Genomic DNA, 12,934 nt, shown 5'->3' with positions numbered 1-12,934 from the left:
CTGATTAATTTTATACTAAATTTTTAAAACATTTTTACCCACAAATCTATCCACATTCAGAAGAATTCGGTTCAGTTATCGAAGATTATGATGACCTTAAAGTCGATAGTAAAAAGGAATTGTCTCTCGAACAAAAATTAGAATTAGCGATAAATAAAAAAAAAATCCACGAACCAAAATGCAATACAGAAATCAGCTATATTCAAATCCATCCAACGAGAAATTGATTTATTTGAAGATGAGGGATTTAGAGATAAATACTTGGCAAAAGTATATCGCGCATTGCTAACAGTATCACTTACTAACTAGCGTAGATGCCGAAAGAGTGTTTTTGAACTTGGTAATTTTTACACAAAATTGCGTTCCAGGCTTAATGACAGTACAATTGATGCATTATGTTTTTTAAGATCATACTTCAAAAATTTGTAATAGTACCACAGATTGAATAGTGATATTTACACTTTTTTTGTGATTAAAATAAATAAGTTGTTCCTTTACTTTCTTGTGATTCTTTATATACTGTTATAATTTATAAGTTACATATTATTTTTTGGGATATTTACCCTCTCTTATATAATTGGCAAATAAAACAAAGAAACACGTGGGTTTTCTTTCTTTTTCTAAAATTTCTAATACCGGTATTAAAACCGGTATCCCGGTATTAAGAACTAAAAGATACCGAATACCGGTATTGAAATTTTGGTCCGGTATTGCAATCCCTAGTAGTAGGATATTGCAATCCCTGCCTATTCTCCATAAATGTTAAAGAAATTTACATTATTCATTCATTTTCGAAACCTTCTGTCCTCACTTATCGGATAAAACAATACGAGGAGGCCTTTCATATGTCTATAAGTAGCATGTCACCAAGTTTACTGACACAATTAGTGCAAAAGAAACAATATCTGTTTGGTATTGATATCTGGCGGGTGCTCCTCGAACTTAAAGAAACCGGTAGGAGAATTCTTGAGCTGACAAAATGGCTCGTAAGTAGAAGCTGACATAAAAAGCGTAATACATATCATAAATTTCTAAATAATAAAGCGCAATAGAAAAACATTGCATTATATGTAAATAAGGAATATTTCAATTGAAATTTTGTAAACTAGAAATGAATTACAACTTTTATTATCCTATTCTTGTCCCGCAATCCCGGACACGTAATATTCGGATAGTCTGATTTCTAAACTGCAAACTATTGTGGTATGCAGAACAAAAAAAGTCGTTAAGAAGGCTTACCTTTTAAAGTGAACACTAGACACAGAATATCCTTCGAGGCATCGAAAGCTCTGTTCAGGTCGACATTTATTTTAAAAGGAGATCCTCTCCTCAGGACAAGTCGGGGATTCTCACCGTGAACCACGTGGAAATCGTTGGTATGGTGGTCTAGTGTGTTGGTGGGTATGCACAAATGCACCAGTTCAACGATGAGTGGCACTTCGTTGTCATCTGCTTTGACTGCAAAAGAAAGAACAGAAAAATATTAATAAACATAATCAAACAGTATACAAAATGTGAATAATAACTTGCAAAACAAATTTCAGTTTAACATTAAACTACGGTATGAATATATTTTTGTAACACTGATTTTTAAAAATCTTATCAAAACTGTGGGAAAATATAATAAAATATCTAAAAATATTTAATAAAACCTTTTCTAACTTTTTCAATTTGATTCATTACTTCAATCAAGTTCTAATTTCGAAGTATTTATATTGTAAGCATGTAATAGCTGTCAAAATATGAAAAATATATATACTTGAATGTTTCATAATAACATTTAAACCTAAAATGGTCAAAAAATAAAATTAAAAATCACTTTTAAAATAACTTATTGCAATATTTCTTATAAAGCAATATACTTATACTCAGCAAGAAAAATTTCAAATATATTTTAGGAATAATGAGGTGTTTCACGGAAATTCTTATATACTTTTTAGAATATTCTTTTAAAAATTATAAAATATAAAAACATTATATATATATATATATATATATATATATATATATATATATATATATATATATATATATATATATATATATATATATATATATATATATAGCATTATGAATAAATAATAAAAAATACTACTGTAAACAGAATGTAAAACAAAATAACTTAACCAGGATCATTTACTTTTTCTAATTTAAAGCAATAGAACTTATAGTAAAATAATAATTTTTCATATTATGTATGTCGTATGTTTGTATTTTGAACTAGTAGTAAAATTAATTATATACACTGAATCGAAAGACTCACAAATTCATCTGGTCCATGGTTAATTGAACAGCTTCGGAAAATATCTGAGTAAAGCATATTCTAATGTTGCTTTTATACAAAAAAATCTGAAGACTTTTTAATCCTCGAGCACTTTAAGAGAAAGAAAAAAATGAGCAAATGATGTGGCAACAAATAGTGCATTCCAATCAGGTGATTTAAATCCACTCGATTTCTTTTCATTTAGAAAGTAGAGCAGAAAACGTTCATTACAGAGACTCTGAGAAGTCTTCTGGTTGCATGACACCAGTATATTGTAACTGAGTGGAATTGGCGCATTTTCAACACACAACTGCTGGAACAGAAAGAACTTTTGACGTTTTCACAGTAAAAAAGAATAGTTTGACATTTGAAAGAGTAGCGAAGTCACATAACTATCATATGACTGGAAGTTTTTATACAATGATGACGGGACAGAGTGAACAAAGAAAAATAAACACGCAAAGGAACGGAAACCAAGAATCTGTAAAATCATTTACAAGTGAAGAAGATAGTATACAAACAGAAAATCTGTGCAACTAGTCTGAGAATTTCACTATGAAATATCTGATTCGGATTGAAATGAATATATATACTCTAACCTAGGAATTCAAAAAGTTCTTTAAAGAATAATATACTTCATTTTAATTTCTATAACTAGCTTTATATCATTTTGTAACGACATTTAACCTTTCCTTCTTTTATTATTTAGTTAAAGTTATTCTTAATTTCTTTTAAAGAAAAGAAGAAAAACATTATGAAACCTCATATATTTGAAATCATTCTATGTAAAATGCATGATGTAGTATTTTACGGGGTTTTTTATTATTATATTTTCTTAAAGTCTTTTTTTTTAATAACGATGCAAAATGTTCATAAGCATCTAGTTTTTCTTTGACTCACTTTGTACTCAATGTATTTACAGCAATTTCATATTACATTTTATACAAATAGAAATTAAATGAAAATTAAATATCCAGTTAAATACTGATCTTGAGCCTTCATCTTTAGAAATAAAAGCAAATGCTCTGCATCAGAGCCTTTAGAACAATAACATAAAGCTGGGCATCACATTCTGTCAATATACTACAAAATGAAACTGCAAACGTTTTTCAGTGCATTTCATCGAAAACGTATTATTTTACTTTAAAAAAACGCGAGTTAATCATCTAAAAAATCTTAGAGAAATAACAAGAAATTATTTTGTATTGAGATCAAACATACAACATAGGATACATTTATTTAATACTAACATAATCACGGAGAATTATCACGAATTATAAAAATTTTACTCTTTTTTCAGGTATTTCTTTTCATATATAATAGTTACAGAAGTTAGAATAAATATCGAATGATGATTCCGGATTGTAGCGTATTTTTAATGAGGATTTTCTTAAATCTTCAGTGTTTCCTTTGATAGCAATCCTTTGATGGCAATCTCATGGACTGCGTATTTATTTCGAGACAAAAATAAAGAACATATCACAATTATCATCAACACAGGTTTATGGAAATAAAATATTAAAATTTTCGTTTGGCAATTCCTATGTACAAAATATTATTCTGGCTTGCTTTAATAAATTGATATTTTTTTTTTCAATTTTCAGTTGATTTTATTGTTTGCAATCATATCTGGGTGCTTAAAAAGTATGGTAATTTAATTTAATATTTGTTTTATAAATTTTACGTTTACATGTTACAAACTATACTAAATAAAAGGCAACAACATCATAAAAGATTAGGATCGAAGATTAGGACCAGACATCCGTGTTTAACATTTTTCAACTATTAAACATAGTTTCTAATGTTTCTATAAAATGTTCCTTCAGTATCACCTTCCTAGAACTCGCTGTTTCGCGCGCTTCTAGTAACACCTGCGATCTACCGCACTTCTCACAATTAAATACGCAATATGCAAAGATAAGCGAATAATTCCATCATCGCCAAAGCATCTCATTTCCCGTTGTCTCATTTAAGCAACATAGCAATCCATCATGATTTCAGTCAATTAAAATAAGAGGTGAATTTCAACACCTTTCGTGTTCGGTACAGTTGCAGTGAAGCTCCCAAGGAAAACAAATGCCCGGAGCAACAGTTGGTCAGAATCCTAATGGATTTTGATTTATTAACCTTCGGCATTCAACTTATTGCCCAATTAGAAATGTTGATCCAGATGGCAGAAATCACATCCGAAAATTCTTACAATTTAAAAATACAGACCTTCAGCAACAAACGAAAGATGTACTGGAGTAATCAAACACAGTAAGATGACAACGAATAGTTCGGAGCAATTCAGTTTATCTTTACTTAGGACTTTTGATTGGAAATTCTCTGCTGTTAGCAAAGAGCCTCAGAGTGAAGCTCTTTATCGAAAAATGTAATCCACATATAAAGCATTTCAAAGACTTACAGCAAAAGACTAGATTTCAATTAAATTAGTTTAAACTTAAATATCTTTTCTAACTAGATTAAGATACTAATGATATTATGATGATTAAGATATGTTTAATGTGATTAATATATGTTTTTAAGATATGTTTATGATGATGATGATCAAGATATACTTAGCAGATGCATATACTTCTTCATTATTTTTTTTTGAAGCAACAAAAAGTCTATTACGAAATTCCAAATGAGGTCGCGACCCAGGATCACGAAGGACAAGAGTGAGATAACAGTATGAAATAGGAGCATGCAAACTTTTTTTAGAAGTGGTTAAAAATAATAACTATTATTATTATGACCTAATACATTTCATTATAAAATTCAATAAAGACTTGAAAAAATTATTTTTATAAAAACTCTTTATATTATTGCGATGAATGAAACTGTAACTGCATTTCTGAAAGTTACTCGGAATTTGGCTCGAACCGTGATGTGCTGATTATATCACTCATTTAAATTATTGAACTGCCATTACAAAATTTTCCACGGGCCGGACAGATCTTCAACGCGAGGAGCTCTTATCAGTCTAAGACTAGAAAGTTCATTCTTATGAGAATCTTTTGAAAATACTAAATAGATTTTTTTTAAAACGAAGATTTAGATAAAAAGATTCTAGGAATGCAACGAGCACAAATTTAAATTTAAAAAAAATTCAAAAATGTATCGCATTTTTAATATACAGCTTCTTCCATTTTAACTCTTAGTTTAAAAAAATGCGTTCCTTTATTTTGTTTTCTATTAATTAAACAAAACATACAAAAACTGCGTCATTAATAAGAAAGCACATTTGTTTTTTTTAAAGCACACAGAATGAAACACGCATTCAGTTGTGTTGAATGATTAAACTTTGAACCCAAGATGAGTTTTCTCATCAATTTTAAGCATTGTCATCATCAAAACTTTCAACTGTCAGAAGAACTTCTAAAAATTGTGCAGCTCCCTTTTTGATGTGATAGCGATTCACAATTGAAAAGATTCTGCTCTAAAGTTAATAATAAAAAATTTCATAAAGGAACTGAAGAAAATAAGTAAATTAAACTAATAAATAAATTAAATTAAATAGTAAATTGAACAATATATAACACGACTATAATACTGAGTTTTGAAGAAATAAATAAAAGGATTTCTAAAATCTTTCTAAATCCAGTTTCGAAAATTTTGCCGCTCATTGCCGTTTTTAAAAATGTTCGCGATCCATCCATGGAATCTAAAGCCTTTGTTATCCGAAATATAAGAAAATGAATCAACTCATAAAGCACTGAGTAATGCATCATCCCATGAAAAAAATTAGAATTAAAAACATTCTTAATAAATGAAATTTTATCAAATATTTTTATTTGAAAATCTTGAATGAAATAGTATTAAACAAATACGAAGGGAAAAAATGACGGGCATCACTGACTGCTCATGTTTGTGTGGGGAAATAGAAGAAAGATTCGCCATCTTTCCTTTTCCTTATCAGTGACGCAGGCAATAGCACGGCTGCGGAATGGGAATCGGAGAGTGAACAACGACGATCGCCATCAGCGTTATTCAAGAACTGATTCAGCTCCTACGCGCTAGAAATATTTCTCCGAAAGAAATAGCAATATATCATCGGAATTTTCTGAAAAAAATCAAGTTCCAGCAAAAGCAGTACCTTTATCGAGAGTTCTGAACTCGCCATTTGGCCAAATCAAGAGGGATTAGAGTCGGCTTGATTTTTATTTTAGTTACGATTTTCACTGTACAGAATATCGAATACAGGTGTTCGAGAAATGAAAACGTCAAATATTTTTAAATATACAAGATTCATATTCACAATTATATATCTTAGCGTGTCGACACACCGCGCAGTTTTCCCTTCCGTTTGTATTGTCAAATACTGTAATTTAAGGTTGAAAATCTGAATTCTAAACACTTTCGAAACATCAAAATTTCGTATCAGAAATCTTTAAGGAAAAGGAACTATTGCAGAACTTTTTGTTTGTATACTTCGTATTCTAGAATGCAAACGAATTCCCTTTATTTCCACCAGGCCACCGACCTTTCAGCATGCCGTGAAATCTCTGCAAAGACGCTTCCAGTAAAGCACCTCTTGATTCGAACATCTCAGCGAAATTTCAGTCCTCGATTAATGCCCAAGATTAATCCTTTCCTCAAATACTCACCTTTACGCCTTCTCCTCCTGGGCAACACGGTAATCCACTCAGCAGGAGCAGGTCGTTTCCAGTCCAAGCCGAAACCATGCTGGGATTTGCCCATGGTGATGGGTTCGATGTTTTTGCGCTGGACGCGGTTGCGATTCGTTCTTAAGCAGCAGCGATTCAAAACGTGCGAAAACATACACTAGTTGCTGCTGGGTGACCAACACAGAGTCGAAGAGATAAAAGAAGGGGAAATACAGACGATGGACGAGTAGTGGTAGGCCGAAACGTTTATTCTGGGAACTGTGTGTAATTTTAGATATGTACAGGACTGGAGCGGAAAACATGAGTCGATGCGTAATATCACATTGAGGACATTCGTTCTACACTTCTCTCATTATCTATCGACATAGGATTCCCTTCGTAGATGGACTGACTGAACGATCATTTTCTAACTTTTAACAGAAATATTAGATCTTAACAGATCCGAAAGTTCTTACTCAGCCTAATAATATGTAAAGCCCTTCATTGTTTAACTGAAGAGGAATTTCAAATGAATATTAAAAGTAGTAAACAATGTAAATGTCAAAAAAAAAAAAAAAATGTCGCTGCACCGTTTCTCACGACAAAGTGCCAAATGAGCAATTCATTCTATCGTGGTAAACGCAAAAAGTGACTGCCACTCCTCTCACATAGTTCAAATGAGAGGGTAAGGACATAGTTAATGTGATGTCCCTATAGGTTAATCGAGATTTCTTGGGGGGGGATATTTCTTAATATTTTCGCTTTTGGAACACACAACGTTCACCACTTTTAATCATTTTTGTATCAAATAATATTTATATATCAATTTTATACCAACAATTTTATTTTTCATATCAAATCATATTTATATAATTTATTATTAATCATTTATATAAATAATATATAAATGATAAATCTACCTCATATTAAATAATATATAAAAAGTAGCACAATAATGCGCACGTCTCTGTGTGACTGTAAAGTACCTAAGATTCCATTTCCTAAGTCGAATGACCTCAATGAAATCCCTATCATAATCTCTTAGTAAATAATCTCTCAAGGGAAAAAAAATTCAAAAACTTTCGCTCTTTTCTTCTGGCGTGAACGAACACGTTCCGCCTTTGCCCCAATGTGCAAACCATTTTATTCCAAAAGTTTCATTTTTTTCATCCAAGCATCTGAAAATTATGTTATACATCATTAAAATAAATGCCTTAAAAAGTATCGACTAATAATTGCAGATCCTCATGAGTTTATCAATTCAAAAAATGCGTATCTAATATGCAAATAAAACTTGAAAATATAAAAAAAAAATACAACGTACAAGATAAATCAGGATGTGCCATTTAAAATTTTAACTTAAAAAAATTTCTACTTAAATTTGAAAACATTAAGATTAAATGAAGGAGAAACACGATTGATGAGGCAAGCCTAAAAAAAATGACTAGTAAAACGATTTGCAATTATAATACTTTAATTAAAAAATTGTATGCCATTATTAAATTGGCATATTATATGACTTGCCGTTTATTTCATTTCAAAATACATGTGTTAAAATGCTCACACAGCGTAAGAAATAAAAAAAAAACACTGAGATTTATTGACATATAAATAAAGTAACTCAAAAAAGGAAAGGGTTAGATGGTTGAATTTGGGAATGCGGTCCTTACACAAAAATTAAAATCTTCACACATTAAATCTTAGAGCAGCGGGGGAAATGTTGCACATATCTTGGATGTGAATGGAAAAATAATTTTTATCACTGCATAAAAATAGCACTCTTCCAACTGTTGTTAAAGGCTGTTTCGAATAGTTTTCAATGATTTTTATTATTGTTATCTGCATAGAACATAGGCATGATTATTTTTGATCCATGACTCCTCTTACTAGTCATAGGACCCAGTTTGTCAGGATAATCTACATCTAGTAAAAAATTAGGTTAATTCTTTCATTATCGATCTTTCTAATGCTTTTCATTACCAATCAATCCAAATCAATTATGAAAGGTTTTCCAGCCTTTGCCCTAATGATCTTCTGGAAACCTAAATTTTTTCATCCCTCACTACAACGTATTGCAGGGCAGAATCTTCTATCCGTTTTGGCACCTTCCGGTTGCAGCGGCGTCTGGCTTATTGTATGAATACTCACTGCAATTCATGACTTTAAAATCGAAGAATTTATCCAAGACGAATGGTAGCTGTTCTAAAAAATGACTCGTGTCTCTAGGTATGGAAGCACGTAAGCATTAAAATATTTTCTTAATGTCTCTACTAATCGTATTGAAGAATAGAATGCAAAGACGGAAAGCAGAGTGCTCTCTCAAAAACTTTCTCACGGTGAATTTGTGTGTTTGACGCGTCAATGACAGTCCGAATTTGATATGTTTAAGTCAGTGCGTTTTTGAGTGGCGTGCCTCTGAAAGTACACCTCGATAAACCCCACGTTGGATTCGTCTTAAAATTTGATACATCGCATAGATGTTAAATATGCGTGCCGAATTGGATCTAAACTGCTATTTGCATTTATCATCATTTCCATTCGAACAGTCGGAGAGACAGATTTCTTCTGAATAAATTTAGCTCAAAATGTGATGGGTATCTACAAATATAATAAAAACATATCATCCGTGTAGCTCAGAGCGTTTTTTGAGTGATCTGTGTCGCAGACAGACGGACATCATTCCAAAAATGTGTTTTTCGAACTCGGGGAGGAGTAAAACGTGGAGAGTTCGAATTTTTTGACGAAACCCTCTCTGCACTTCGTACGGGAGAAAGCAAAAAGCATACGGAGTGAAGCATAGAGAGATTTATCAGTTGATATACTGAGTAACTACAACTGAAAAAGAGACTTGAAGAATTGGTTTTGTTTTAATATGTGTTTGTTTTAATAATAATTATTTGGTTTTAACTTTAATAATTTGGTTTTGTTTTAATATTTTTATATGTGTTTGTCGCTGCTTAAAACATTGCGAGAAATCAGATTCTCCAGCAGTAGTTTTGAAATACAGCAACGTACGCACGGGAATTTTCATCCTTAGTGCTTCGCCATGGAAATAGAATAAGTTGTAAACGAATCTGGTGAAAGACGATTTTTTTTTACAGCAGTATTAAGAGGTGATCAAATGCATGAGTGCTCCAGATAAAAGCTTTCTAGATCTTAGGAGTGTGTATGGGAGGAGGAGGTTTCTTATTTTCATTTGGAGTCCACGATGATTTGATTCAAGATGATTTGAAATATCCATAACAGTCAATTATGGATATGGGTATGGTCTTTATTCCAGGAATATAAAGAGAGATGTTTAGTATAGAAGTACCATAACGAAAGTCATACCTCCGTGAATGAGACGATATTTTTTTTAATGATTCAAGATGATTTGAAATATCCCTAACAGACACGGTCAATTATGGATATGGGTATGGTCTTTATTCCAGGAATATAAAGAGAGATGTTTAGTATAGAAGTACTATAACGAAAGTCATACCTCCGTGAATGAGACGATATTTTTTTAATGATTCAAGATGATTTGAAATATCCCTAACAGACACGGTCAATTATGGATATGGGTATGGTCTTTATTCCAGGAATATAAAGAGAGATGTTTAGTATAGAAGTACCATAACGAAAGTCATACCTCCGTGAATGAGACGATATTTTTTTTAATGATTCAAGATGATTTGAAATATCCCTAACAGACACGGTCAATTATGGATATGGGTATGGTCTTTATTCCAGGAATATAAAGAGAGATGTTTAGTATAGAAGTACCATAACGAAAGTCATACCTCCGTGAATGAGACGATATTTTTTTTAATGATTCAAGATGATTTGAAATATCCCTAACAGACACGGTCAATTATGGATATGGGTATGGTCTTTATTCCAGGAATATAAAGAGAGATGTTTAGTATAGAAGTACCATAACGAAAGTCATACCTCCGTGAATGAGACGATATTTTTTTTAATGATTCAAGATGATTTGAAATATCCCTAACAGACACGGTCAATTATGGATATGGGTATGGTCTTTATTCCAGGAATATAAAGAGAGATGTTTAGTATAGAAGTACCATAACGAAAGTCATACCTCCTTGAATGAGACGATCTTTTTTTTTAATGTCTTGCAACATAAACCTTTGGGTTTTTGGAAGGGGAGGGGAGGTTATGCCAGTGAAATTTAAAACGGGGCTAAAGCAAAAAAATGCTATTTACATGCAAGATATTATTAAATTTTACAATCTTTGCAAAACAGTCCATCATTCATTAAATGGTGATAGAACTACATAAATGTCATGTTATTTTAAAGTAACATTTTTCTGTAATATTCGAACAGCTATTTTATAAAACACAAAAGCCATTTATTATAGCAAATACTACTCAGAAATTTTCATTTCTTATTTTCAAATTATCAAGCAACGTATTACTAAAAATTTAAATTAATTTATTTAAAAAATTTAATTAAATTTAAATACATTTTCTTATTTAAATTTTAATAAATAACTAACAAAATTTCCCTTTTTTTTATAAATTACACAAAGTAACACAACAACCAATCTGCTATATCCTTCAGTTTAAGATAATGTAGTTTCGGAGAAAAATAAAGCAGAGATTTAGTTTAATATGCAACAAAAAATATGATCTCCAGTTGAAGTATTAATTCCTCTTTTGTCATGCAAATATTTTAGTAGCGCAGTGAAAATTATAAGCCAACTAAATAAAAAAAAGCATTTTCATTAAAACTTTTAGATTTTTCTTCTTAACTGAAAATACAGAACGTTCATCATGGTTTACAAATAAGATGGTTACAAAGGATGATAATATTAATATAATATTAATATAATGAATAAGTCTGATACAAGTTAGCTTATTTTGCTCATATTAAAATAATTTAGTTAAAATTTAATTCAATGTAAACACGTGAAAGAATATATGCATTTGTTGTCAGAGCAGAAATTTACAGTGACGTATCAGGAAATATGCTTTGAACCGGAAGACTCCAGCCTAAATCGGAAGAGCTGGAATGCCTGATAGGAAACTTATTGGAAAATTTCAGCTCCATTTTATCTGCTGATAACATTCTTGAGCAATCGAGCAGTTCTCGCACGACGGGGAGTCATCACAACGGCTGAGAATACATCTAAAATATTAACACAGATATTCTTTCTTTTGCAATGAAATGGCAAGTGAAAGAATTTATTGAAATTTAGACACAACTCACGGCAAAAATAATTACTTTCACAAAAGAGTATCAAAACCAAACTAGACTAACGATTCATTTTAAAGTTATACAATAGTTATTTAAGACTAGGCTTCATCAGTTTGAATTGTAGTCGGATGACGAGGATGGCACCTGGGTTATCACCTTCCTTTTCAAATTTCTACTCCACAACAGCGAGAAGACATTTGAACCCAGATGAATTTATCGTCCACCAGATTGATGTTTAGGCCCATATTATGGCCTCACAGATTCCGAAAGCGAGACTGTCTGAACACAATGATGGCGGTCCATAAAACAAAATAAGTCAATTCACACAAATGTCGTCAGAAAGAATTCCTAAGTTGATTTCCCGAACTGAAACATTCCTACTCCACTGATTCTCCAAACACTGCCAGCTGAAGTGCTCTGTTCATTTGAATGATTTTTCCTATTTGTTCCTTACCGATATCATAAACTTTCAATTTTACAGTATCTCTTGCGGTCATCTCACAGATGGTGGCAAAAACTCAGTTTCGAGATTCGAAGTCCAGTCGTATGATCGGATTTCAAAGCGCTTTCAATCGGTTGAGGTTTGATGTGAAGAAGTTTAACAATTCAAGTGCCAGCGCAACATCTGATGATGGTTCAAATGGACAAGATAGGCTCAAAAGGGACCTTGTATAGCTCCAAAATACGATTACACTAAATAAAACTAATGGTCTGATACAGCAAATTTATAATGCAGTGTTCGTTCGGACTACAACTGCATAAAAATATTGACCATTTGCATTTTCGAATGCATCCTGAAATGCCAAACGATGCGATCACGCCTTTCGTCTTTCATAACTTCGACTGAATCAATTGCAAGTGGCACAGGATGGTCAA

The 12,934-nt window shown here is 31.6% G+C and overlaps 1 protein-coding gene across 2 annotated transcripts in view; it reads right to left on the bottom strand.

Moving 5' to 3' along the window:
* The window catches only part of LOC129965469 (annulin-like), a 75,708-nt gene that overhangs the window by 33,864 nt on the left and 28,910 nt on the right, over nt 1-12,934 (bottom strand). The window contains exons 1-2 of one of the 2 annotated variants that reach the window (XM_056079363.1): nt 6,856-7,064; nt 1,240-1,458 (exon numbers count right to left, since the gene is read on the bottom strand). In XM_056079363.1, coding sequence (XP_055935338.1) covers nt 1,240-1,458; nt 6,856-7,030 — 394 coding nt within the window. In that variant the 5' untranslated portion in view covers nt 7,031-7,064. Of the gene's footprint in view, nt 1-1,239; nt 1,459-6,855; nt 7,065-12,934 lie in introns of those variants that run through there. The other variant, XM_056079362.1, reaches the window with a different exon arrangement.

The sequence above is a fragment of the Argiope bruennichi genome, chromosome 4, assembly GCF_947563725.1.
Source record: "Argiope bruennichi chromosome 4, qqArgBrue1.1, whole genome shotgun sequence".
NCBI lineage: Eukaryota > Metazoa > Arthropoda > Arachnida > Araneae > Araneidae > Argiope > Argiope bruennichi.
Note: the sequence above shows the minus strand (reverse complement) of the source record. Positions and strands in the feature narration are given on the sequence as shown.